General features: G+C 32.8%; 1 protein-coding gene across 1 annotated transcript in view; it reads right to left on the reverse strand.

Annotated features, from left to right (window-relative positions):
* Positions 1 to 226: 226 nt before the first annotated feature.
* The window catches only part of LOC118204839 (uncharacterized), a 235,342-nt gene continuing 207,654 nt past the window's right edge, over positions 227 to 27,914 (reverse strand). Inside the window, exon 5 of the mRNA XM_085825537.1 lies at positions 227 to 475. Within this exon, the coding sequence (XP_085681663.1) occupies positions 253 to 475 (223 nt within the window). The 3' untranslated portion in view covers positions 227 to 252. The remainder of the gene's footprint in view (positions 476 to 27,914) is intronic.

The raw sequence follows: 27,914 nt of genomic DNA on the forward strand, positions 1-27,914 counted from the left end.
TATCTATTTTATATTTCTCTGGATCTGATATGAAAGTCATGACATCATTATCTCGTTCTTCATTCGGACATATTATTAACTATTATATAATGACTTAAAATTCTTTCTCTATTTCATTTTGTAATTTCAAGACATAAAATCTCCTCAAATACATAAGAAATATTGCATTTATTATTACTTCTTTAAATGAAATAACACAAGCTTCAGTCTAAAAATAATACAAAACTTTATGTATATCACTTAATTTATTATTTAAAAAATAATGGAAATCATAACAGGGAAAAATACAGCCAACAAAGAAAATTCGAAGGGCCTATGCACACCACTAAGTTGGGCTGCAAGCTCTGGTTCACACCTGGAAGCATCGAAGAAGGCTTTGAGCATTCCTTGGACCGCTGTTGTCACATCTTCTTGTTCTCGACAAGAGTCAATTGTCACTTTCTTGTAACATTCGGCTGTGACAATATCTATTTCCCTAGGAAAAGAGAAAAAAAAGTTATATCAAAACCAGTCTACGAACATTTAAGAAAACATTAAGCTTAAACTGTAAAAATCTTGCATGTATCACTCATTTTATTTCGCATGCGTTCTTATTTATTAAAGGATACTATTTTAAAATTTCTTTACATGTTAATTTTGACACCGACATACAATACAGACATTGTTTAATCACAAGTAAAATTCTAGGTTATTATCTTTTTAATCTTCCTATAGGAAGTTGTTAGATGTTCTAGCCATTGCGCTCTTACTTCGGTGTTTCAACTTACCTATCATAAAAAATCTGATAATTGTTAAGATAACTAACTTTCGCAAACGTAATTTCACATTATAGTAGAAAATTTTACAATTAATTAATTTCAAAGTACATATTATATTAATTGCTATGTACCTTTTGAGTTTGTTAGTTATATTATTTTTTCTGCTCATATATGCATACAAAGTGACAAAAATATTTCAGTATAACTTTATGACAAAAATATTTCAGTATAACGGCATAAATATTTTCAGCCTAAAGTATTTAAATGATTTTAGAATGAAGTGCATATTTCATATAACCTTAGGTTTTTGACAATATTATGTGCGAATATGCACCCCATTTGCACCCTATTTTGATAGTTTTTGATTTTGTTTTTTTCATTTTGCTGTTTTTGCTCAAGTCCCAAAAGGCCACTGAACCTTCTAATGACATGCACATTGAACTTGCTAATAACTAAGCGGTATCCATTCTTTATTCATATCGCGGAAATGAAAGCTTTTATTGCCGAAAAAGTAGGTGATGATGATGATGAAATGACGAAAACGATTAACGTCTTCAGTCAACTTAGGTTGAGTAGCAGAACAATGCTTCCGGTCACACTGGGGTCGAACAATAGCTGAATTCAGGCTTATTCACTTGCTTAAAATTTATGGTTAGGATTACAACTGACGTTACAATTAGTAACAAGCTAACGTTTTGCCTTGAAAAAAGGTAGTTAACACCCGCCCCCTCACAAGCCAAACTAGCAAATATGAAGCAGCTAGGCCTATTGCAGAACTCTTGAAAGATTATCAGTATGTGATCGTATTACCGATAAGTTCAAACTGTTATGGACTGAGCTTCTTCTAACAACAGCATTACATTCAAAATTCGCATTTCTTGACGATTTATGCATTTTAATCAGAGATCAAATTAGACTCAGGAAAAGGTTGCAACGATCTTTTGACTTAACAATTTATATCGTCTCATTGTCAACTAACAAAATTTTTCCTTGTACAGAACAGCACCCTCTAACAAAGCAACAAAATTAGCATTTAGGGAATTTCTCAAGATTCTCCACTGGTACGTATCGCAAAACGTATCGCGGTTTCATCATATGATTCTCCACTGGATCATTTTACAAAACGTATCGCGGTTTCATCATAGACAAGGAATTCAAATTAGAAAAAGCAGAAAATACACATCGACACAAAGTACATTTACCTAATGTAAATAGAAAACAATAACTTGAAGCTTTACGGAAATAAAAAACATAGGTAAAAGGTTAAAATTCAAAAGTTTTTAATAAGTAGATATTAAACCAAATTACAAATAGTAAATTATAAACTGCAACATAACGAATTAATTACAAATTACATAAAATATGCATGAAATTTTGAATAAAATTTGCTGATTTAGTTTATATTTCAGACTGAAAAATTCAAGGGGATTTATCAGTTGTACACGTGTATTAAATCACATCCACTTTTAGTTTTTACCACACATGAACGCGTAAGATACCACACGGCCTTTTAGTACTTAAATTATGAGAGTTCAATCCCACAAGTACTTGGATTTGGTTGCTCCTTCAAGTAAAACTAGATATATCATGAACTTCCGATTTCTTTTAAATTCAGGGAAATCAAAGTAATGGGCATCTCTTAAATCAAGCAGATATTGATTTTTCCATTTTTCCAAAATCTATTTTAAATGTCTTGTCTGGTATATTTTATTTTGATTAAATTTTCTCCTGCTAGAAAAATTAGAATCTCTGCAAAGTTGTATCGATGTTTAATTTTATGTTCGATCAATAGAAAATGAGCTGGTGTAAGCGACTCGGATTCGTGTAAGTTGGTGTTAAACGCATGTCAGAAATCGTCTGTTCCTAATACGAGTATTTTTTTATTTCCGTCTGAATAGTCATAAATTCTTCTAAATTCAGTTGAGCTATACCCAGAATCTCTTTTAAAGGCTCTTTAAATGCTCTTCATAAGGCGTTTGTTTAACTTTCTGCAGCATGGTGAGTGATCTGCAATAAATTTCCATATAAAGTCTTAAGGTGCAAGAAAATTTTGGAAGGCTTCTTCTCTAACTGTGCTGTAAAAATATTATAAATATTTGGCAGCCGGTTATAGTGGTTAGTGACGCTGACTGCCGTAGCGAATGGCCCAGGTTCGAATCCCGGAGAACGCAGGGATGTTTGTAAGCATATAGTGTCTGTCCGGCAAGGGGACCTATACTTGTAAATCTTTATCAACATATTTAAATGTTTTTGAATTATTTGAATGAAAGGTGCGACCTTTTTACCTTCTTGAAATAAAATGTCTGACAGCCACACATATTGGAAACGAGTATAAAATGTAACGCTCATGTATCAGCGCACGTGAACAATACGATATATGAGTTTTGAAAATCATTTTTGAATCTGACGTAAACAGGATTGATGAAGTTCACAAGAGTAACACAGAAAGGTGGACCTTTTCTGAAATTCTGTCTTCGAGAAAATAAGCTGCATTTGTTTTTCCATACTGCATATTTTTTATAAAATAAAACAGCTTCCTCTGACTTTCTTCAGCAACTGTAGGCCTTTAGGAGTAAAATATTGTAGTTTTGACAAAGTTGCAGAAATTGATGCGTGTAGGACATTGTTATGTTCTCTCCTTACATTTAGTTCAGTAAATATGGAGTCTTTAGGAACTCGATGTTTTTCGATAAATTGTATGTTCAGTTTCTTTCAGTCTTCCCTTAACTCGAAGAATTGGGTTTGTACCGAGAAACGGCACAAAGCTGAATATACTAGAGTTCGAGAAAGTAGACTTATCCCCCGTTTTGCCCCAATTTCGGTGAAAAGAAAGTCATACGAACTTTGTGAATGAAAAATATTTCAGCGTCTTGAATTTCAGAAGCATTTAATGGGCAACTAATGGCATGCTGTTTTTTGCTTATTCAATAAAACATTTGATCTATGCTATATTTCTAAGAACTTTTATACTCTTTACTGAATTTCTTTACTTCTAACAATTGTTCATCTCTTTTTACAATAATATCGTAAAGAGATATCTTCTTGTGGCGCTTTAGTTGTTCATCATTCTTTATACCAAAATTCTGTTAAATTGGCCCTTTTATTTGCTGGTTTCGTAACCAAACTAGACCAAACCACCAAAGCCAGCTATTTTTAAGACAGTTAATAAGGTATTTCTCCCACCTTCTTACCATGCCTTCGTAGTGTCGTGGTCAGCCCGCAGAGCGCTTATCCAGAGGTCCATGTTTCGATTCCCGGCGAAGGCGCTGCTCATTTTTCACTTCTCCTGCTTCAAAAAAAAAAAAAAAAAAAAAAAAAAAAAAAAAAAAAAAAAAAAAAAACCTAATGTTTTTACAGTGGCGGCCGAAATAAAAGGGTGGTAGATGATGATTCTTCACACTAAGGATTTGGCGATTTTGGGTCCCCTAAAAACCCAAGTCGCCCTTTAAAAGGGGTAGTATATAAGGTATTTCTCCCGCCTTCTTTGCATCCCTTCGTAGTTTAGTGGTCAGCACGCTGGGCGCGTATTCCAGAGGTCCGTGGCTCGATTCCCGGCGAAGGCGCTGCTCATTTATCACCTCTCCTGCTTCCAAAAAATACCTAATGTCTCTACAAGTTTACATATAAATCTCTGATTAATAAGTCTGAAGGATTTTTCATAGCGCTGCAATGTTTCATAGCGCTGCAATGTCAGAAATCCTTCGGAGTGAAGTCGGATGATTGTGATGGCCACGAAACTAAAAGGTTTCGGAAAATAACTCTATCTCCAAAGTGCTATTGCAGCTCTTGCAGAACATGACACGTGTGGCGACGTGTGGAGAAGCACCATCTTGAATCTATATAATGCCATTAACGATACTTCGCTGCTGCAGTTCAGGAATTATGTAATTCTGCATATCCGCAAGCTATCTTTACCATATATGATGAGGGAAAAAAGGCAACATCCACAGACAGAGCACAGATGTCTGAGGATTGTGATTTTCAGCGCGTATCCCTCCACTGGACCTTCTAGTGGAGAGAGAATCACTATTAGTAAGGACATTGCGCCTAGAAAATAACGTTTCTCTGTGGCAAAAGACATTCTACCATACAGAATATGAGAAGCACAAGCCGATCATGCTTGGACACCCTGAAGATACTGATTTATCGCACACAATATACATGCAATACACGCCGCCAAATGAGAAGGCATTTGCTATTTATACAGATGGCGCAAAGACGGAGAAAGGCACAGGCTGCGCCTACTGTGTACTCCAAGAAGTAGAAGTGGTTAAAACTTGGGAAAGACGACTGGCAGACAAAAATACCGTCTTTCAGGCAGAGCTTCTTGCATTAAAAGCAGCCATCAATTTGGCAAAATATCAATTAGGATTAAAGGTCAACATATATAGCGACTCTGCCTCAAGTTTGGAGTCCATCCGAGGGCACAAGACAAGGAGTCCTTTGGTGCAAGATATTCAGAAAATTCTTCTAAGTATCCCACCAGATGACAGACCTATCCTGATCTGGGTTCCAGCTCATGTGGGTATTACTGGCAACGAAGCGGCGGACCTGCTTGCGAAATCTGCTGCCAATGACTCCAGTAGATTGGAAAACGCAGTAAGTGTTCCGTAGTCCTATTTAAAAAAAAAAACCACGCTCAATAGCCTTTTACAAGAATGGCAGAAAAGATGGAAAAGGGAAAGCACAGGGAGGAGAACCTACAAGTTCTTTCCAAAAGTCACGTGCTCAGTTAATACATACAGCGGAGCACAAACTCAATTCTACACTGGCCATGGTTCCTTCCCACATTATCTTAAGAGATTCGGCATACGAGCATCAGATTTGTGTGAATGTGGTGCGGTAGGTGATGCAGATCATTTCCTCTTCAACTACCTACAAACCGATAAACTGCATTTAAAAATGCCAAGCAGTGAATACTGGCCGCAATGGGTGGAGAATACCCGCGGCAACAAGCAGACGAAAACTAAAATAGAAGAGGTAATCAGGCTTTGCTCAGCAAGATACTAAGAAATTCTCCCCCTCTCTTGAGAATTGTATCTTCGCAGCATAATTTTAATAGCAATTCAAAATACTACAACAACTGAATATCAACACTAGGAAAATACCTCACCCCGTAGAATAATAACAGGACTGTAAGAGCAAAACTATTGTAATGTAAGCATATTACTATCCAGTTTGTATGTACTTGATAAAAATAATATTGTAAAGCAGTTTAAATGATATTGAAAATCCAGTCAATGTGTAAATGAATTAAAAGTTTAATTTGATTATCTCAGTAAAAGTATTGTAAATATGAATTCATATAATGTTTAAATGTACACATAGCTGTCATGATTTTATGTATCTATCATATGTAACTTGTACAAGACAATGATTGTAATCAACATATCTATGCTTATACACATGTAATATTTATATGTATATTTTTACACGGAGGAAATTTTCCCTTCTGCCAGAATGACTATTAACACTGTAAAACTTTTACAACAAAGTCAGGTCAGTGGTTATCTCAGGCGGCGCTCAGTACATCCAAACTGCGGCAACACTTCTTGCAGTATGCAATGGACTGCAGCAATCGTATGCCCTCCACATTAACTTGAATAGGAACACATGGTCGTCCGGATCGTAATCTATCACATGTGCGTTCAGTTTCTTCAAATTCTTTTCCCAAATTACTCACAGTTTTTTTCGGAAGATGGGCCTAGTCTTAGCTTATGATTTTGCCGATAAACTGGGTCTGCTTCGGCAGCACTTTACCCGTTTAGATAAAACAGCTCTATGAATTCATGCCGTTGTTTACCCGCAAGCATCATGTTGTTAGCACGTCCGAACATTTGAATGAAGAAACAATTTTCCCATTGATTAAAGATTTTCTATAAACAAGGCTTCGCACATGGTGCTCTGTAATTGGTGTTTCTATCGTCTATCCCTGCGAATTATGGCAAGTGCGTCAATAAAACTCCTCTCTGTGTTTTCATTTGTCCTTTACAATGTTCTTCTTTGCGAATGTTTTATGGCGGCAATTTTCGTTATACGTGTATCGTTCTAACGCTTTTTATGGTTTTCAATGTGCTGATGAATTTTCACAGGATGAAAAATGGGTGTTGCCATTCGAAAATTTCGAAATTATTTCGTTGTAACTATAAGAACTCTATTGTTTTAAATCATCACAATCTCAAGCGCATAACTTCAAATAACAGTATCTGAAATTTCATTTGAATTGGTTGAGCGGATAGGCCGCTAGGGGTTCATATACCAACAACGTTTATTTTATAACCAGCTTTTATATATATTTACAAGTATGATTTCCCATCAGTTTTAATCGAGGAAATCTTAAGGTTTTAAGGGGAGTTACTCGGTTTCGTTAAAATGAAAATTGTTTTAATTTCAATAAACTTGTTAATATATCTAAAATCCGCTACACTTCCATATGCATTATTACTCGCATCACAAAACATATACGTAAAGAAATATGATTATTAATCATATCAACATTTTCAAAGTATTTTCTAGCAATCGATATTCCCTGTAGATAATTTATTTATGAGGACTATTTCTTAAATTCAGTCTCAGTATCATTTGTGAGCTCTTCGTCTCAATCGAACCTTTTATCCATATTTGTTCTAGTAATCTTTTAATTCTGATTACGAATGGGGATTCAAATCCGACTGGATCATAGGTTTTAGCTGTAACTTCTAATAAGTTCTTTTAGTGTGTAACTCACAACTAAAGGTAGTTCTAAAGACTTTAGATCAATAATGTCTGTTCTGTACCCAGGCAAGACCTAAAATCTTAGCATGTGCAAGGGAATTATTTATTGATAAAATGTTTTTTAACCACACATCTTTTAACTCCTTCGAATAAATTTAAATAAATTCATACTCATATGCCTTAAAATAATTACTACATCAGATGACAGCTGCCACACATTTTCTATTATATCTAAGCCATAATATAAATCATTGGCATATAAAGATAAATTTAACAATTAATAACTTTGAGGTTTTTCATTGATATATTTTTAGTATGGTAATTTAACACGCAGCTGCTAGGGCAAATGGATAAGAAGTAACCCTAAGCGGTAAATGGATCATGTTCATAATTGTGATCGATTCACAATTATCATTTTAAAATCAAAGGAATTTTAATGCTTATGATCCTCTTTGCCAACACTTATCATAAGAAATTATTTTTCTACATGAGCGGAAAAATCAGCGTTGTGTTCCCGACATTTGAGAATGATATCTAATAAGTTAGGTTTCAAGTTAATCAGTTACAAATTTTTGCACTAAGAATAATCGCTTTATTTGGAATACATATCTATCTGAACATCTTATTTGCACAGTTGAAAATTAATAAGACCTGAATGGCCGAGGAGCATCTGCAATAAGTCACGAAGATAATTTCTAATAATTTCGATTCAAGACTACAAACATTATCAGAATCGAAACGGCATCAACTGTTAGCCTCAAGCTCTATAAGAAGAAATGAAGTTTATAACTGTTTAGATATAAACATACGCATTTTAATTTCTATGTAAAAAGAAAAATTTTATAAATAAGAGAAAAAGACTACGTTATTAATTTTATTCTTAAATTTTGTCTTATTTGGAAAGTTTTTAGAATTTTCTTATTTTTACTTTAAAAGTTGTTTAATGATTAGTTAAACATAGTATAATTATTTGAAAACAATGGTAATCTGAAATATTAATTTTCAGCTGTCAATATTTTAAAAAGGTTACAATATGTTACAAAGATAAATCAACAGATATGTCTTTCAGGTACGGAACTTTAGATTTCATTTAGAAAGTAAATAAAAACATAAAAAGGCCGAAAGCTTCTAGATTTTATATTACGCCCAAAGAGACATTTTTAACGTTTTGTGTGTTATCTTTATTTATTAAATATCACGTTCTTTCTTCTTAAACCACACAAAATTCAATTCAACAGCAATCTCACACATATTTAAAAACAGCATATCTTTAGAATTTCCGATAGATAGTCACGCGCGCTTAAGATTAAAATGTGTGTGTGTGTGTGTGCGTGTGTTTTTCCTCGTACAGTGTTGCCATTGCTCGCTTGGAAATCGTTGAGTTTGTTAATAAAAAATTCGTTAAAGTTGTACAGAATATGAAATAAATAATAAAGCAAATTCAAAATTCAAAATTAGGGTTTCCAGGTGCCAATGTTTGGGTGGAGGATTACGTTATTCAAAATTTGATGGCTTTAGGTGCCGTCGCCTTTTCACAATGCGAGAAACATACATGCATTCATGCATATTTTTCATTATTTAATTCTTTAAATATACTACAAAGCAATAATATTTGGTGGCAACAATTTAAAAGTGATTCGCTGTTTATAGTGAAACGCCACAAAGTGGCGTAATGTATATAATATAAATATGTAATAAGTGAAATTTAAAGTTTAGTTAAAATATTTTTTTTTTTATTTTCCTGATAAAACAATTTTCATTTTGCTGAGACGAAAAAGGAATTCTGACCCGTCAGCTGTTTTCAGGTTGTGCATTCAGCCCGCATGCAGTTTGAGTTTGAGACTACTGGTCTAGAAGTCTACCACTAGAAAGAAAAGAAACTCTTTTGTTCTTAGTATGATTATTAACATTGATTCAGCGCAGAAAATATCCAAAGCGCTGACAAGAAAAATTACGCCATTCGGACTTCATTTATTTCTTTGTCATAAAGTAGCATAAATATATTAATATTAGATACACGTATTCGTTAAGTTTACGCACGCTTTGTGTTTAAAAATGATGAGTAAATTCTTTAGAAGGTAGTAGATGCACGAAGTTATGAAGTCTAGTGCATAACTATGCAATACGATCATTGTAACCAATTAAAATTTATGTGTTTGTTGTAAATTAGTCGGCTCTTTGCATTTATTTCATTACACTAAATAAGTTTTGTGTCTAAATGTTAAACAAAGGAGTAATATAATTCTACTTAATATAATATAATGCTTTAAATCAGGGATTCCCAACCTTTTTCTATCATCGATCTTTAGCAACCCCCTTACGTTTTTCTTTGTAATATACTGCAGCAAATAACATAATCGTAATAGAAATAATTGTACATAGAAGTAACTCAAAGATAACAATTAAATAAATAATAGGGACAAAAAAAATTTTTAGATTTATGCTTTATAAGTTTTTGTATTTTGTATTATTTTTAATTTTACAAATATAGCAAGTTTTCAGAAACAAAATCACAGATTCTGATTACACAAAAGTTTGATTTAAATCAACATGATGGCTACGCTTGATGCAATAGTTTTGATAATTGATATAAATTGCTTAATTCTTAAATAACGTCCAGAAAAAGTGTTCAATATGTTTCCTGTTTTCCATAATAAGTTATTGATTTGATTAAAGCCTTTTTCTACTATGTAAGAAGAGGAAAAAGTTAATATCCTTCAGAAAAATATTTTATTTCGAAATACAATAACCGCCGCTTATTAAAATCACTTCCGTTTAAAACGTATTTGAGTTTATTAAGCGACTGAATTTAATAGAGGAGATTTGTGTATATCATCGTGATATCAATTTCAGACGTTTCAAGTAAAATAAAACCTAGCCACTAATTCAGTATTTAATTTTAAAATAATAACTAGAAATTAATGCTGAAAGTAAATTCTTTACACAATTATGAAATACATTTTTTTATTTTTTATAATAACGTTCTTGATGAAATTTTCTCTGTTACAAACAAATATTTTGTTAAAAAAATTATGCCAGACTATATACTCTTCCCAAAATTCATAAAAGTGGTATTCCTTTCCTCCCTATTGTATCAAATTTAGGCACTGCTTCGTATCTGTTAGCTAAATATTTAGTTTCTAGATTTTAATCTTCATTGCATAATAACATTTACACCATAAAATATCAATAGAGTTTGTAAAAAAAGTTAAAAGTATTTCTCCCAAAATTTCCTCATGGTTTCTTTTGATGTTAAATTATTATTTACCAATGTTCCAGTGGAAGGTGCATTAAGATGCCTAAAAACTAGACTTCGTGAATTTCATTTCTCCTGCATCAAAATTGATGAACTAATTTCACTTACTCAACTCTGTTTGAAACATACACATTTTGTTTCCCAAAATAAGTATTATAAGCAAACTGAGGGATTAGCCATGGGAAGCCCTCTTAGTCCAATCCTTGCTGATATCTACATGCATTCTTTTGAATCTAAATTATTTGAAACTTTAAACTTCCCAGATTGGTTCCGCTATGCAGACGATGCATTTACCCTGCTTGATGGTAATGAAAATGATTTAAATAATGTTCTTTCAATAATGAATTCCATTGATCCTAGAGCTATTCAGCTCTTTTTTGAACTTGAGACATCCAATTCTCTTCCGTTCCTCGACATTTTGGTCATACGTAACATATATGATTTCAGTACTACTGTTTACCGTAAAACTTCATCGGTTTGTATTCCACCACACTTCAGATTATATCATCCGACAAAACAGAAGTTAGCCTCATTTTATTTCTTTGTTTTCCGTGCGCTTCAAGTTTGCTCCTCCAAATCAACTCTTGATCAAGAACTAAATTATTTAAAAGCAGTTGATATTGAAAGGGGCTTTTCACCCAACATTATTAACCGTGCAGGTAAAAAATTCTCATCGGAATACATCAAAAGGTAAAATCTTGATTTTAGGTGATTATAGAAATTCTGTTGTCATTCCTTTCTTTCCGTCAATTAGCTATAAAATTGCACGTATTTTGCAGAAATTTAACTTTCGGATTATTTTCTCTCCTATCAATAAAATTCCTAGTTCCATGTTTAAGGACTTCATTCCGGGTATGAATTCCTGGGGTATTTACAGGATTCCTTGCCAATGTGGGTTAATTTACATTGGTCAAATAAAACGAGCCTTAAAATTTCGTGTTAAAGAACATGAGGCATATGTTAGGAAAAAGAAAACACAGGAATTCAGCATTGTTGGAATGAAAATCACACTTTCCATTTTTCTGCAGCCAAAATTATTCAGAAAACGTCCTCCATTGGTGAATCAGATTTTTTAGAAGCGTTTGGCTTCCAAAAAAACATTTCTGTTCTAGTTAATGACTCTAATTGCAATCCATCTTTACCTTCAGCCTTTAACGAAATTTCGTTTTAGTTTTTCTTGTTTCATCAATAGATGGCGCCGGTAGCTTAATAGATGGCGTCTAGCTTTTATTATCTTGTCTCTATCCTTATCTTTCCTCACTCTTTATTTGGTTCATTTGCACTTAGCAACTGAAGAAGGTAGTTCAAAAACTATCGAAACTAGTACTACAAATTTTTTTTTAAAATTTACGCTGATTCTTAATATTGGACTTTGTCTTGATTGTTATTCAGCGTGATATTTAAACTAAAATATTTTGTTTTTGCGTTCTGCTGGTTCGTGGATTTGGAGTGATTGATGGCAACACTCGATGAAGAATCAAAACACAATTTATTCGTCAGTATTTACACAGGACAGCTCCAAAAGCGCGTTACAGTCGTCGAAAAGCTACGATAAACACATTGAAACAATCAGTAACACAACCTTCAAGCTATCAAGCTAGAACAATGAAGACAGCTTCGTGGCAAAGCACTAAAGTAGAGTTCCCGACTTGCTCGATCGGTCTCAAGCTAATCTCTGAACTTAAAACACTGCTGCTGAACTCAACACACTCAAGTTACTCTTCACGATAAAACTCCTATTCCGCTTACAGGCAGGGCATTTATAACATTTCACCTGCCTTCGAGAACATTCGCGGGAAGACTGGTAAGAATTCGTTTTAGAACGTTCTCGCTCTGTCTATGGCATATCGCCAATTTTGTCGCCAAATATCGCAAAATTGCAGCTTTCGCACCAAATGTGGCAACCCTGCCTTCCGTTGCCATTTTCTGGCAACCCTGAAACCCGCTTACCGCAGTTGTGTATTTCGCAACAATATTTTTGTTGTTTCATATTGTTCAACAACGTCTTTCTCGATAATTCGAAAGTATTTTCTATTTTAAAAATGAATGTACTTTCAAAAATCAAGAACTCACCTTTTAGGAAACCGACTATTGCAAATAAAATACTGTGCATATGAAATTATTTTTAAAATAAATGTTAGATATATAAACTTTACATGCACTATGTAAAATATAAAAATAACCAAACAGGTATGAAATGTGAAAACTAATCTAAAAACATATTCATAAGAATTTGTTTTTATGCATTATTGATAGGAAAGCGACTGTGTAGAGAGGCATTTGAAATTTTACGATGAACTCTTATGGCTAAATAATTTAAGATGGTTCATCAGCTGATTTTGGGTGAGCAGCAGGAAGTTTTCCTAGAAAGTTGATTCAACTGGGTTCTGATCGAGCTCCTCTTGACAACGTTGAATCAGATTTTTATTGTTCTCCTCTTCCTTATCTTTTTTATTTACTTTTATTGTTATCAGAATTTCTCATGGTTTCCAGATATAGTGTTAATTAGGTCTTTTACATTGTCATTGGAAAATTTGGCATTGTACTCGTTTTACCGGCAAAGTACGAATCGCCAGCATTTTGTAGAATGCCTAGGCATTGTATATAATGCCAGAGTTTTTAGGCAAAGTATGAAATATGAGAATTATTACATATTTTCCGTAGGCACTGTATAATAATGCGTATAAATGCCTAGACATATAATATCTAGGCATTCTGTAGAATGACACTATTCCGTATACAGTAAAACCCCACTTAACTGCGAAAAACAACTCTGAATCAGTGATTTCGAACTTTTACGAATTAATTTTTTTTTAAATACACTCAACACCCGATTAGCCGTAGAAGAATTAAATTAAAACATTGATGTTGAGGATTAACCGGGCCTTGTCTAAGAAAGATAAGTTCGTTTATTGAGAAACGAGGGAAAAATTGCTATCAACAACCATCAGAAAAAAGGAAACTTTCTATGGAAAATGCAAAAGGAAGACGAATATGTGTCCGATAACAGCAGTGATAGCAGATGATGTCATAGTATTTAGGAACTGTTTTTATCGAAACAGTAAATAATTTAACTGTATATAATTTCAAAAATATAAATATTATTAAATCCTCGATAAAAATTAAATTGTTTATTCCCAAAATCAAGCGCGCACCTAATTAATCTTCTTTGTTTCATTGGCACCTAACTAAATGCAAGAGTTATAAACAAAAACGTTTTCCACTTGTATACGAATAAAATCTTGTATAGCATCATCTGTTAGTTGTAATATAGGTTATTCCTTTTTTTCGACTGCTATCGGACTTTTGCGTTAACAGTGGGAGTCGTTTCCGGTCGTCAATTGGAAGTACATGCATATTTCAAAATGGAGACTTATCAAAACGTGGACGAATTAAAAATCCCGATAAATTATAAAAAATTTTTGCAGTGATTTTTTAAAATTTTTGACACTTTATGAGAAAATTTGTCATTGGACCTTGATGCTGACAAAATTCCAGAAAAGGCTTTCGAAACTTGATTTTTATGAGTTTTTTTATTTATGCATTTTACAATTTGCATTTTCTGTTTGGGTAAAAATTCATTTATTTAAATTACGCTGCCATTAGTTTTTCGTCACGAATTTTTCAATTTCATGTATGAAGCGTTGGTTGAAGAGTTTCAGAATGATAATACAAATAAAAACATTTATATTTCAAATAATGACTTACATCAGCTTTAAATGAATGAAATGAAAATAAAAGTTTAAAGGGTATTTTAAAATAATTTATAAGATATGTACTCAAGGTAATATTAATTATAAGCCGTTTCTTTCTTTCATTCGTTTTTATTTCCTTAAATAAAAATTAGCCTGGCCATATGTCATGCGAAAATAGTGTTGTCTAAAATGGCAATGCCCCAGTTAGTTCTAGTGATCGAGATTATCGTGTACAGGGGCTGGAGCTTCAGTTAAACACTGCGAGCTAAAAAAAAGGAAATAATAATAGTAATAATAATAATAATAATAATAATAATAATAATAATAATAAAATAGAATTAAAGAATAAAATAGAATAAATTTAAATTAATTTTATAAAAAGTTTCAGAACCGCTGAATTTATTAAAATCAAAACTCAATAGTCTCCCAAACATCAAACAAATTTTAAGTTTGTGTATGAATCCTGAATTTTACGGAGGAGTGAAATAAAAAAAAAAAAAAAAAAAAGAAAAAATATCTAAAAGCTTTCAGATTTTATATTAAGCCCAAAGGGGCGTATTTTTCATTACGCACGCATGACACGCTTCGAGAGCCTTTGAGCTAATGTACCTTTGGGCTAAAAATATTTCAAAACAGCTTATCTTTAGAATTTCCGATAGACAGTCCCTTGCGCCGGAAATATATTTTTCTTTTTCCCGTACAGTGTTCCTATTGTTTGATTTGAAATTGTTGAGTTTTTTAATCAAAAATTCGTTAAAGAAAAATATGAAATAGACAATAAAACAAATTACAAATTTGAGTTTCTAGGTGACCATATTCGGGTGGAGGATTACATAATTCAAACTTTGATGGTTCTATGTACCATTGTTTTTTCACATTGCGAGAAATATACATACATTCATACATATTCTTCATTATTTAATTTCTTTAAATATAATACAGGCGACAATATTTGGTGGCAACAATTTAAAAAGTGAAACCGACATTTATAGTGAACGTAAAATGCCGTTTCGAGACTAAAAGCCCTTCTGGGCTAACGCTCCTTTGTGTTAGAAATATATATATTTAAGATGCAAACCTTTTCAAACGTTTTGATCTCTTGTGGAGATGATCACCTTTTAAAGGTGATGCTTAATACAGACGTTTATTTGTTCTCTAAGAAATACTAGCCATTTTCAGAGATTATCAACTTGAGGAGGTGGTCGCTATAACAGGTTTTAGTGCATTTTCAAACACTTTGAAATGATTCCTGGATTATAAGAAGTTATTCAACTGCCTTTTAATACGGCAAGTTTAAATGTATGCAGAAAAGGAATACATTCTCAATTATTAAGAAACATATATTTTGCATGAAACATATTTACTCAGAAAACATTATTTACATTTATTGAGAAAACAATACTTATTCTGCATCAAATTGAATACTACATTTTGAAAAAAGAATATTCCTTTGTGAAGGAAAATTATTCTTAATCTATAAAAGAAAATTATTCCTATTCTGGAAATGAAATCTTTTTTGTTCCTGCAAAAGTATTAATAGCAAATCCAAACATTCTACTACGTGGATTCACTTATTAATTATACTTTCACAAGCCATTAATATTAAAAGTTTTTATCGCATTCTGATCGATAGCCTCCGCAAGCTTGTCCAAAACAATTGCTGATTTTGAATAAGGCCTTTACATAAAAGTGTAATTAGCCTCATTCGGAAGCATCTTCACTCAGCTTCCCTTTATCGAAGCAAAACGGTTGCTATGGTGTCATACCTCTTTAATATAATGGACATCATGGATGCAAAGTTGTTACAACAGCCATTTTTGATACAACGTAAGCGATATGAATTGTAAAAGCTTCGAAGTATTCCTACAAATTAAAACAACAGTTTCCTTCAAAATATGACTTTTAAATTTTTAATTAAGTATCAAAGCTGTTTCTGTTTTATTCAGATTTCTGGAAATTTATTTTTATCCTATTTAAAATTCGAGAATCAAGTATTTTCATTTTACTTGACACCCTATTTTAGAAACTGAAATTACTGTTTTGGAAGATCAAAATTCATCAAATATTTATTTGCAATTTATTTACGTGATTATTTCTTTATATATAAATCTCACATTGTATTCTCTTGTTGAATAAAATATTTGTAAAGGAAATTTCCACCTCCGAAAGACTTTAAATTGCATCTTGCAATGAAATATTTTTTAAATAATCCATTTTATAGTCTGGCAGCTAGATTTATCTTGAACCTTATCTCTTGCTTCTTTGACATTTTTTTTAATATTATGAAGTGCTATTTCATAAGTGATAGAACTGTATTTTAAAAGACAAAATGGTAAAAAATACTAGAAAGAAATATAAGTTTTATGGAAAGAATTTTGCTACATCTTTGTATTAAAGTGTTTTAAGTTGATGAATTGCGTATTGCCCAAGCTGAAAATTCTCAGAACTGCTCTTCAGAAATTTTTCTTCAATATTTAAGTACAATAATAGATAAACATATGGTAAGATAATGAGGAATATATGATGCTGTTATAGAGTTCAATAGTTAATTCTAAGATTGTTTATAATAATCAAAATCGCAATAACAACCTTGTATATTTACCGTACATATATTAAAACACTCAATCGATTTCGAGGGCAGCTAAAGGTCCCTCCTCATCAGGAGAACGAAATTACTAGAAAGGGGTAAGTTTTTTAGTAATTTCGTTCTCCTGATGAGGAGGGACCTTTAGCTACCCTCGAAATCGATTGAGTATTTTAACATATGTACGCTAAATACAAGGTTGTTATTAAGATTTTGATTGTCACATTGGCGTGTTTCTCTTCTATTGTTCTTAATACTTAAAAAAGTCCAAAGAATTTTTACATTAAAGCTACACAGACGTTTAAATATTAAACATGTCTGCGATACTAAAATGTCATTCTACCGCTTATGCAAGAAAAAGCGCAGAAAGGTTTTAAGTTAGTCATAAAGAAAACATGGTTAAATTTTGAGCCCGAAGGGACGTCAGCCCAAAGGGCTATAAGTCTCGAAATGGCATATTGCGTTGGTTCAATATAAATCTCAGTTTCACTTTTCAAATTGTTGCTAGCAAATATTAGAGCCCTGTGTTATATTTAAAGAAATTAAATAATAAAGAAGCTGCATGAATGTATGTATGCTTCTCGCACTGTGGAAAAGAAAAAAAAGAAAGGTACCTAGAGCCATCAAATTTTGAATAACGTAGTCCTGTAACTATAGGGGGACCTGTCGGTGCACCTGGAAGCCCGAAATTTCTCATATCGAATTTGTTTTATTATCTATTTCATATTTTGTAAAACTTTTAACTAATTTTTGGTTAACAAACTCAGGGATTTCAAAGCGAGTAATGGCAACACTGTGCGGGGAAAAGAAAAAAAAAATATTGTGCGAAACTCTCTATCGGAAACTCTTAAAACATGCTGCTTTTAAATATTTCTGTCCAAATGCTCTCAACACTTGTATATGTGCGTAAATGGGAAAAAAAAAAAAAAAAAAAAAAAAAAAAAAAAAAAAAAAAAACAACAACTTTTGATCGTAAAATAAAATTAGAAAGCTTTCAGATTTTTTTTAACTAAGGCAAAGCGCACGAAGGCTATTTGCCCAAGGAGATGGATGCCTTTGTGAAGGCCATCTGAAGGAAAATAGACCGTATTTGAGTTACGCACCGAGGATGTCGCTAAGCGTCCCGTGCAGCCGAGCGTTTCGGTGTGATTTGAATCGGGATTGAACCATCAGTGTTTAGCACTCATGGTCTGAGGCTTGCTAGGCCTTCAAACCGACTCTCTTTCCAATAGTGTTTAGCACTCTTACAGCTCGGCCATTGATGGGCCTTTAGATATATGTGTAAAGGTAATAGAATAACTTTTGATAAAGCATCGATCTCAGTTTCTGAATTACATAGGTTTAATTTAGGTAACATTCCATTTTTTTAGGAAGGGGGGATTTTTAACAATTGTATGTTAGCTGTTGTAACTTCTAAGATAAACAGAATTGTAATCATAAGAATAATTTGTTTCTTGAACAGTATAATTTTAAACCTTATGAAATTTACAAAATGCTAATACATTAATTTGATGTTGAGCTACACTGTTCTGTCTGTTTGTTAATTTTATAGCACGTCCCCTATTTTTTAAATTAAAGAATCAAAAGCTTACTTTTTTAACACCTTTTTCAAATCTTATGTTTTAATTTTTTAATAAATGATAAAATGAAAAATAAAGTTCTAACTGAAAAAGTTATGTACTTGGATGTTTTCGGAAGAATTTAGCAACTGTTTAAGAGTTCTTGCTGTATTTTTCCGCCTTCAAAATTTTGATAAATTCATAAATAAGTGAAGGAAAGATTTCTTCTTGTTTGAATAATTTTCTGCATTGGACATGACGTGACAGATATTTTGAAGAAATGTCTGCGATACTAAAATGTCATTCTACCGCTTATGCAAGAAAAAGCGCAGAAAGGTTTTAAGTTAGTCATAAAGAAAACATGGTTAAATTTTGAGCCCAAAGGGTCGTCAGCCCAAAGGGCTATAAGTCTCGAAATGGCATATTGTTATAATATATACTGTGATATAATCACAATTACTTAAAATGTTATATTTTAAGTAATTGTGATTATATTTAATATAATCCGTAGTTTAATTCGTAATATATATATTACGAATGTTTTAAGTAATATTACGATTATTTATTATTCACACACATTTAAGTAATGTCATACTGCAAAGGTATTACAGGTAATTATATACAGGTAATTGTACATATACACCTGTCTTAATGTGTGTGTACAATTACCTGTATATAATGTGAAGTTTGAGGGATATGGCTATAACACAAGCTGGAAGGCAAATGTGTTATAACTGGTGGCTAAAATTTTGAAAGTTACCAGTTCATGATGTTAAAAAATATCTTCTAGTTTAACTCTGCTTAACTGTGTGTTTGCTAGATTTAACCAACCAAAATGAAATTACTGTCGAATAGCGAATGCTGTGCTAGACATGAGAAGCTTTTAATGAGATTAATTTTTCGGTATTTAACATTTTCTTCTTCAGGACAGACAAAAAAAGTAGACTGCAGTAAAAGTAGTTGACGAAATAAGTGAAATTCAGTACCTTAGTGCAAACACAATTATTCAAACATTCTATGCTTTCATATAAAAAATTACATGTCGCCTCAAAAATTTAAAATAATCTTTACTATTTAAATTATAAGGTATTTCTCCCGCCTTCTTCGCATGCCTTCGTGGTGTGGTAGTCTGCACGATGGGCGCGTATTCCAGAGGTCTGCGATTCGATTCCCGGCGAAGGAGTTGTTAATTTTTTAATTGTCCTGCTTCCAAAAATATACCTAATGACTCTACAGTGGCGCCTGAACTAAAAGGTTGGTGGATGATGATTTTCCACACCCAGGATTTGGCGATTGGGTCCCCTAAAAAACTCCAGCCACCCTTTAAAAGGGGGTGTATATAAGGTAGTTCTCCCGCCTTTATAGCGTGCCTTCGTAGTGTAGTTGTCTGCACGCTGGGCGCGTATTTCAGAGATCCGCGGTTCGATTCTCGGCGAAGGAGCTGCTCATTTTTCACTTCTCCTGCTTCCAAAAAATACCTGATGTCTCTAAAATAATGAAAAATCTGTATATACACTACCCGACTTTGAAAATGCAACACCAAGGAGTGGCCAGAAAGCGATGAAACTCGGTAAACAGAGAGAGGCAGCAACAAACAATAAGTTATCTCTATTTCAAAATGATATGCATAATACACAGCGAGAACAACGTCCGCTCAGTAAGTTGTAGGACCACACTGAACGGCATTAGACGAAACAACACGTCTAGGTACAGAGTCTGCGAGATTACGGATGGTGACCTGAGGAATTGCTCTCCATTCCCTATCATGCATTTCCGATAGTTCGTCTTCTGAACGAGGCAATGGCAAAATCTACTAATATCCAATGACATCCCAAATGTGTTCGATCAGGAGAAAATAGTGGCCAGGGAAACATCTGTAGACCTTGTCAAGTACGTTGGCAGATGCGAGCAGTGTGTGGTCGGTCTTTATCCTGCTGATAAAGGATATTGGGCACTTCCTGAATATAGGGGAGTGTCCCTGGCAGCAGCACATAATCTACATATCGTTGGGCCATCATAGTGCTCTGAATACGAACTAGAGGTGACCTGGAATCGTACGCATTTGCGCCCCAAACCATGATGTCGCGTTGTCGCGCGGTGGGGCGTTCCACAATTGCTGCCGATTAGACTTGTCTCCAGATAGAAGCCACAGTCGTACGTAATGACTAACAATAGAGAAACAGAAGCATGACTCGTCTGAGAACACAACCCTGTGCCATTCCGTCGTCCACATCACTCGAGGCCGGCACCATTGCAAACGTTGGCGTCTATGATGTGTGTTCAATGGCAATCTTCTTAATGAACGCCTTGAGTGCAGGGAACTAGCCACCAAACGACGGTAAATGGTTCTGGTCGAAATGGGAATATCTAGGATTGGAATTTACATTGAACGTGCTGCAGGATGGAAGTAGAATTGGCTTGAGGGTGCGTCAACGCTTGTCGGCGGATGCGTCGGTCCACGCATGCTGACATCAATCTGGCTGCACTGGCATCCATCGAACCTGTCACATTTTCTTGCTCCAACAATCATCGCCAAAGTAGATACAGGGTGGACGCGTCCAGCTGCGTGTCAGCTGATAATAGCCGTGTAGACCAATCTTCCATTCTTAGTCCGACCACCGTGCCCCTCATGGCACCATTTGTCTGCTGAAACTGCCTCCGTTGAAAACGGCTTGGCATGCTCTGCTATTACACACGCGTCCTCTGAGACGAGAACAAATATTCTACGATGATTCCCCTACAGAAATAATGGCACGAAAATTGAACATTCTGCAGGTTATTTTCTTTTATAGCTTCTTCAACGTGCGCTGGAGAGCTGCGCATTTCAAGTCATTCACAAAACTCGGTGACGTGCGTCTACCCTGAAATTTGCATAATTTTCGAGCCATTCCTTCTTGATGTTGCATTTTCAATGTCGAGTAGTGTATATGTATGCATATTCCTCACGTTGTGGTAAAACAGCGACATCTAGAGTTACCAGATTTTGAAGATACATAGTCCTTCACCCGAACATATGCACCGCAAAGTCGGAATTTTGATTTTTTTTTCTATTTTTTCGTATTTTGTACGAATTTAATGAACTTTCGTTTAAAAACTTAGTGATTTGAAAGCTGGTGTGTTGCCATTCTGCAAAGTTTGCATAAGATGTTTCATGTTTCATGGTTCAAGATTATGAATATTTAAGATATTCATGTTATCGGGAAATTCCGTGGTATAAAAGATGCTCCACTAAGCAAAACGCAATATCTTTTTCTTTCGAATTTATTAAAAGAAAATGTGTTGCCACTGCCCGAATTAAAATATTTTTATCTTCCACTGGGCATTGTGTTGTCGTTCAGAAAAGCTCAAGGTAATATTCATTTTTCTTTTTTAATTTATGCTGTTATTAATTAATAAACTAAGCGATTTAAAAGCAACAAACACATATTCATTTCAGTTACGTACTAGCGTACCTGCAAAATTATATTAGCTGAATTTATTAAAATCATTATAGTATATATTTTATCTTTTTTACAATAACTATTTTAAGTGGCTGCCACATAAGCCTCTAATAATTAAAAAGGTGCAATCTGAAAATTCCATATTACAATCTAAGCTCACGAGTCATTTACCATGAAAAAGTTAAAAAATTAAAAATATAAAATTCGTAAGATTAAAAAGAAATTTTGAATTTTGATCCGACCTTAATCTTGAATTCCGTTATATACTTGACAAAATTTTAAACTAATCAGTTAGCGTAACCTCGCTAGTTGAAGAATCAGTTCCGCATAAAAAAAAGAAAAAACTGGAGGGAGTCTTATATTTAAAATGAGATGTTCAAAAGAACACAAAGGAAATGGCTAAGAAATGCTGTGATATTATTTCACCTTAAATTAATGTCACGTGGAAACTAATTATTTAATAAAATGAAGGCTTAATTATTTAAGACGTATTAATTTAAGACGTATTTAAGCATTTATTGTTATTATTAAATAAATTAGTCATGTTTTCATTTATAAAATAAAGAACAGATTTAATTATTTGAGACATTTTTTCAGATTTTTTATTAAATAAAGAAGAGTATTAATTAGTCATGATATTTTATTTAATAAAGAAAACGCTTAGTTTAATAATTTTATTGAAACACTTTTCTTAATAAGGAAAACATTCAAAACGTAGCTGTATATTTTCACTGGATTGCTTGCACTTGAGGCTTATAATAAATACTTCTTTCAAGTAGCAGTATGAAAACAATTATCACCTCGAAAAAAATTTTTTGGACATGTTTAAAAATAAATTCATTTAATTTTTTTTAAAATTTAGTATTTTTACCGAACAGCACGTGTGAAAGCAGCTTTTTTTTTTTTTTTTTTTTTTTTTTTTTTCCCCTTTTGCCGCGGACATAATACACCAAAATGTTTAAGAAACCCGACTTGCTGTATTGCTAATTCAGACTGGGTTTTCAAAGCGATAAAGATTTTTTTATATGCAGTTAGTAACAGTAAAATCCACTATAATAAAATCTTACTTCACTGAAATTTGCTTAACAAAGTCTAGGTCAACCGAAGCTGTGGAAAGAGAAAGGTTTAATTCGTAAATCAAAAAATATCCTTTTCCATTTGTTTTTCAATCAAGCCTTTAGCACCAGAGGTGTAATTAGTCCTGAAACTCACTTTTACTTCCTTGTACGAAGTAAAGGAAGTATTGCAATCGCAAAAAATTCTGGGTATCGTATTTTAACGAAAATATCCATTTCCATCACTCTGCATTCCATTTGAACGATGTTTTTGCGTTACATCTGTATGTAAAGACAGAATAAAAAACTCTTTTTAAAAAAAGGATAGTGAAATGGATTTAAAATGGATTCAGAAGAGACTTGTTCTTCACATCTCTTCGTATGTATGTATCTCGCATAACTCAGAGTAGCCTCAAAACATTGAAATTTCGTATATGGGACTCCAACAACATGTAGATGTGTAATTTTTGGTTGCAATCGGTCGTACCCAAAAGTATATAAATATATGTATATGTATATATATATAATTGAATTATATTGTTCTTATATTCCGGTTAAGGTTTATTATGCCTTTAGTTAGTTGTAGAATTATCAACAATTTAAAAGTTATTAAGTTCCACTAAGCGTAACGACGCCGCCATTTTACATTTGAAACTTAGTAGCATAGTGAATTGGTTAGCGCTAAAGCCCCGAACGCGCAGGGAGGTCACGTGATCGTCGCTTCATGCGTAAGCCGACGTCACAACGAAGCTCCGCCCAGCATCAACAACTTCGTTCGATGTAAACATGGTTCGCAACTTTGATTCGGAAATTTGAATTAAGTCTTTGTGCATATCTGAATATGTATGTTTGAACGATTTCGAGCATTATACAACTGAATGGCTTGGTTATGTTTCTCCGTATAAGAAAGCGAAAGAATAAATAGTGATCATTTTTTAGATTGGTCTTAAATAGAAAATGTAGTGCACGTAAAAAGAATCTTCAGTAATATATTCTAGTATCAGATATTTTTAATCTTATTTTTACATGATACGATTGCTTTGTCAAGTTCACTGGTTAAGCTAAACTTAGCAAAACTAGGCAAATTTAGTCTATAGATTTCTCTTTCAAAGAATTTTCAGAATAAAACTGTGATTATGGTAACCTCACAGTAAGATTAATAATTTAATTCACAATGGTACTGTGTTTGAATAAAAAAATATATATATAAACAGTTATCTGTTATTTTGTAACCAGACTTTAAAAATAGATTCTAAGTTTTTGAAAATGCCAATTAACTGCATTTCCATATATTTGCTATTTTTTTCTCATGTCACATCATTCATCATCATGGGCAAACTTGCGAATAAAATTTATATAGTTGCTACTAAAACATCTGTGTGTTTTATTGGATTTATGATGCTTGCATAATAACAGATATTTGTCATGCCACCATTTATACTTGTGGATAAATATCCAACTCTCATATAATAGTTTATAATTATATCAACACAACTAGAAACTGAATTTCTTTGCTTAAGGCAAACTGGGATTTGTGTTTCCTCGCTTTCAAAATCAATTTAGTTTTATCCGAAATCTAGGCTCCAATTTTTTTTACCTAATTTTAAATAATTTCCTTGCCAATTCAATAAAGTAAAAAAAAAAAAAAAAAAAAGACAGTTTCTATTCTCTGACTTCGCAAATCCAAAAGATACATAAATCAGAAATTACAAAAAAAAAAAAAAAGACAGTTTTTATTGCAAGGTGAAATTAGGTACATTTGAGTAATGATGCAATTAAAATATAAAATGAGCAAAATTTCAGGCACATATCTTGTAATACTATTTCTATCATTATCATATTTTTCAAACTAGGAGCTCACATGTGTTAAAAAAAATTCTGCACAATGTTCCTATTAAAACGTTTATGCTCATTTTTTCTCCAATAAGTATGTTTTTAAAATGTTTGTGTACTTTTATCATGCATTGCAAGTGAAACTGAAAAAAATTAATAAATATCAGATTTTATATGTGGCACTCAACACTTTTTTGTTTTGCAGTGTTGCCTCTACTATAATTTTATCACACACTGCATTTCTGAATATTAAAAAAAATGAATATCTATTGTATAGGCTGCTTCTTTACGAAAGACAAACTAATGCAGATTCTGCCAAATTGGGAAATAATAGGTAGCAGTGCTAGGAATGCGTTTTTTTGTACATATATCAACCATTCAACTTACTTTCTTTGTTTTCAGCATTCATCTTTACTACCTATATTTCTGTCACTGAACTTGATTTAGTATTAAACTATTATTTTGATTCTCAGGTATGCGTACATGGAATTAGTTTCATTAGTTAAAAAGAGTATTAGTAAGTAAGATACTTGCAATGGTATATTGCTAAAAATATATAAGCATGCAGGAAAAGAATTGTTTTAAAGGACATAAATTATATCTTAATAGACAAATCAACATAATCCAACAAACCAATCAATAATATAATTTGCTATTTCAGAATTTTCAGCAACAGTACATTTTCTTATCTTTCTTTTTAATTTTTCAAAGCTACAAGACAGAAAATTAATCCATGACTGTTTCAAAATTTAACTACTCAATAAATAAAAGTGTGAAGAACAAAATATGATTTTAATAATGAATATTTATAAGGAATAATGTTTAAGATTTATAAGAACTGTTCAAATAAACTGTCACTAACAGCAACACATGCATCGCAACCACAATGAGGTAACTGGCATATACTTTGAAAGATGGCCGGCATGTACTTCTACAGCAATGGTGCTAATTTGGTGCCAAGGTCAGACTAGGGTTTTAAAAATTTATAGTAAACTATCACAAATTCTGCAAAAACGTGCCTTGTGGTACATAAAAAATTTCTTCAAATTTTGTACATGCCAAACAGATCTCCTTTTGTGATCTAGTTTTGGCTAGCCTGTATCAAATAATATAACAAAACAGTTTGCATCATACAGGCAATCAGTCTCTTCAAAATTTGTTGCACTGTGCATGAACTATCTTCTCTGTTTGATAGTTCATAACGTAGAGTAAACTTGGAAAGATTTGTTATCTACTGCTAAGTAACTTTTGCTGTATTTAATATTACTATTACATTAGTGTTTATAAACTCTGAAGGGAAATATGATACCTCGTGTTTTAAAGAAATTATTCTGTACTTTGCTATTAACGCAATTGGTACAGTCTATAAATAAGCTATTCTTTTTTCTAAAATTACAATTTTAAGTTTTTAAATTATTGAATATAGTTCTGTTTAGATCATAATTATACTTACAAATTAACACTGCATTATTTAGATTATAACAAAGGACTGAACAGCTATTTGCCTAAGAGGAAGATTGCCTTTGTGGAATACTTTTTATAAGATAAGTTCCTCGCTTCCATGTTACACATGGAAAAAACCACAAAACTCTCATACAATCAATCCATTTACTGGAATTTGAAACTGGGTTGAACTAACAACACGCCTCAGTTTTACCAATTGCCTATTGTGATCCATTTCCATTGCAAGAAAATATTGTTAATACACATTAAATATGGGTCTCACCAGTCACTGAGAAGTTATGACCACTAAACACTGGTAGTTCAACCCAGGTTTGAACACACTCAAATGATCTAGCTGCATGGTTGTTTTTCTCCATGTGTAACATGAATATGAGCTAGTTTCCCTTAGAAAGTTCTGCACAAAGGTATCCTTGTCCTTAGGCATGTAGCCCTTGTATACTTGTGCCATATTAAAACAACCTAACCTTAAATTTGAATGCAGTTTTCACAGTTATGGTAAATCAGACATTTTAAGGTATTTTTTAAAAATTTCTTGAACTATAGAGAAAATTACTCATTATCTGTAATATGTGTTATTGATCGTTTCGTATTCCTAGACATCCATACCCTGTAAGGTCATTAGGCCTTTAACTGTAATAACTCATTTTCATCATTGGAAAGAAACATTATATCTATTGCAACGATTCATCCAATACCACTTGTTTTTCTATATTCTCCATTTTCTATATAACACACATATACGTCTAAGTTTCTGTGCTTTTGTTCTCATCATATACACAGTCAGTGGCGTAAATTAGGATATGCAAGGCATGCAGTCGCATAGAGGCCCGAAGGCTTAGGGGGCCCATGAATGTCCTTCTGAACTACATTTGCATATTTAAACTTAAAACACGTACAAAAATCATGTATTCCAGTAGTTTAGTGTACCAAAAAGTTTTCTGAAAAGAAAGGGTGCGGAACTTTACCATACATATTTTCTACAAAAATTATATGTTCAAATAGTTTTCTTTATGCAATTTATGATAAATATGTTTTACATTTAACAAATGTATCATTTACATTATAAAAGTTCTTATTTATGACATATATTATTGCATAAGTCATGTTCGTAAGCTCAATCGATCACAGAACGCTATATATTAGTGTAACTTCTTTTTTTATACGTTTACTTATCATAGTGTCTGTCAGTTTATAACATAACCAGTTATTTACTAGCTTGCTAAATTAAGCGAAAAAAACTCGGATTGGCACAGATTTTATATAGAAACTCGAAATATACTTGCATTTAAAACCTACTGGATTTTATTTAAAAATCTCCGCAAATCTAGACTTTCTTCCCTTCTTTTGCTAAGCACAGTAAATTTACTTGGGGGAGGGGCAGGAACATTTTTTGCACCGGGGCCCAAGAGTTCTAGCTACGCCACTGTACACAGTCATCTGTTTTCAGGTAAGGAAAAATCTGAGAATATTATAAACTTGCTATTAAAATTCTAAAAACAAAAAGAAGAAAGAGGTGCATGATGTCTTTAAATCAAGCCACATTACAGTCTATGCAT

Source organism: Stegodyphus dumicola, chromosome 1 (assembly GCF_044657685.1).
Source record: "Stegodyphus dumicola isolate Sdum_Otavi_A_Nest chromosome 1, ASM4465768v1".
Classification (NCBI taxonomy): Eukaryota; Metazoa; Arthropoda; class Arachnida; order Araneae; family Eresidae; genus Stegodyphus; species Stegodyphus dumicola.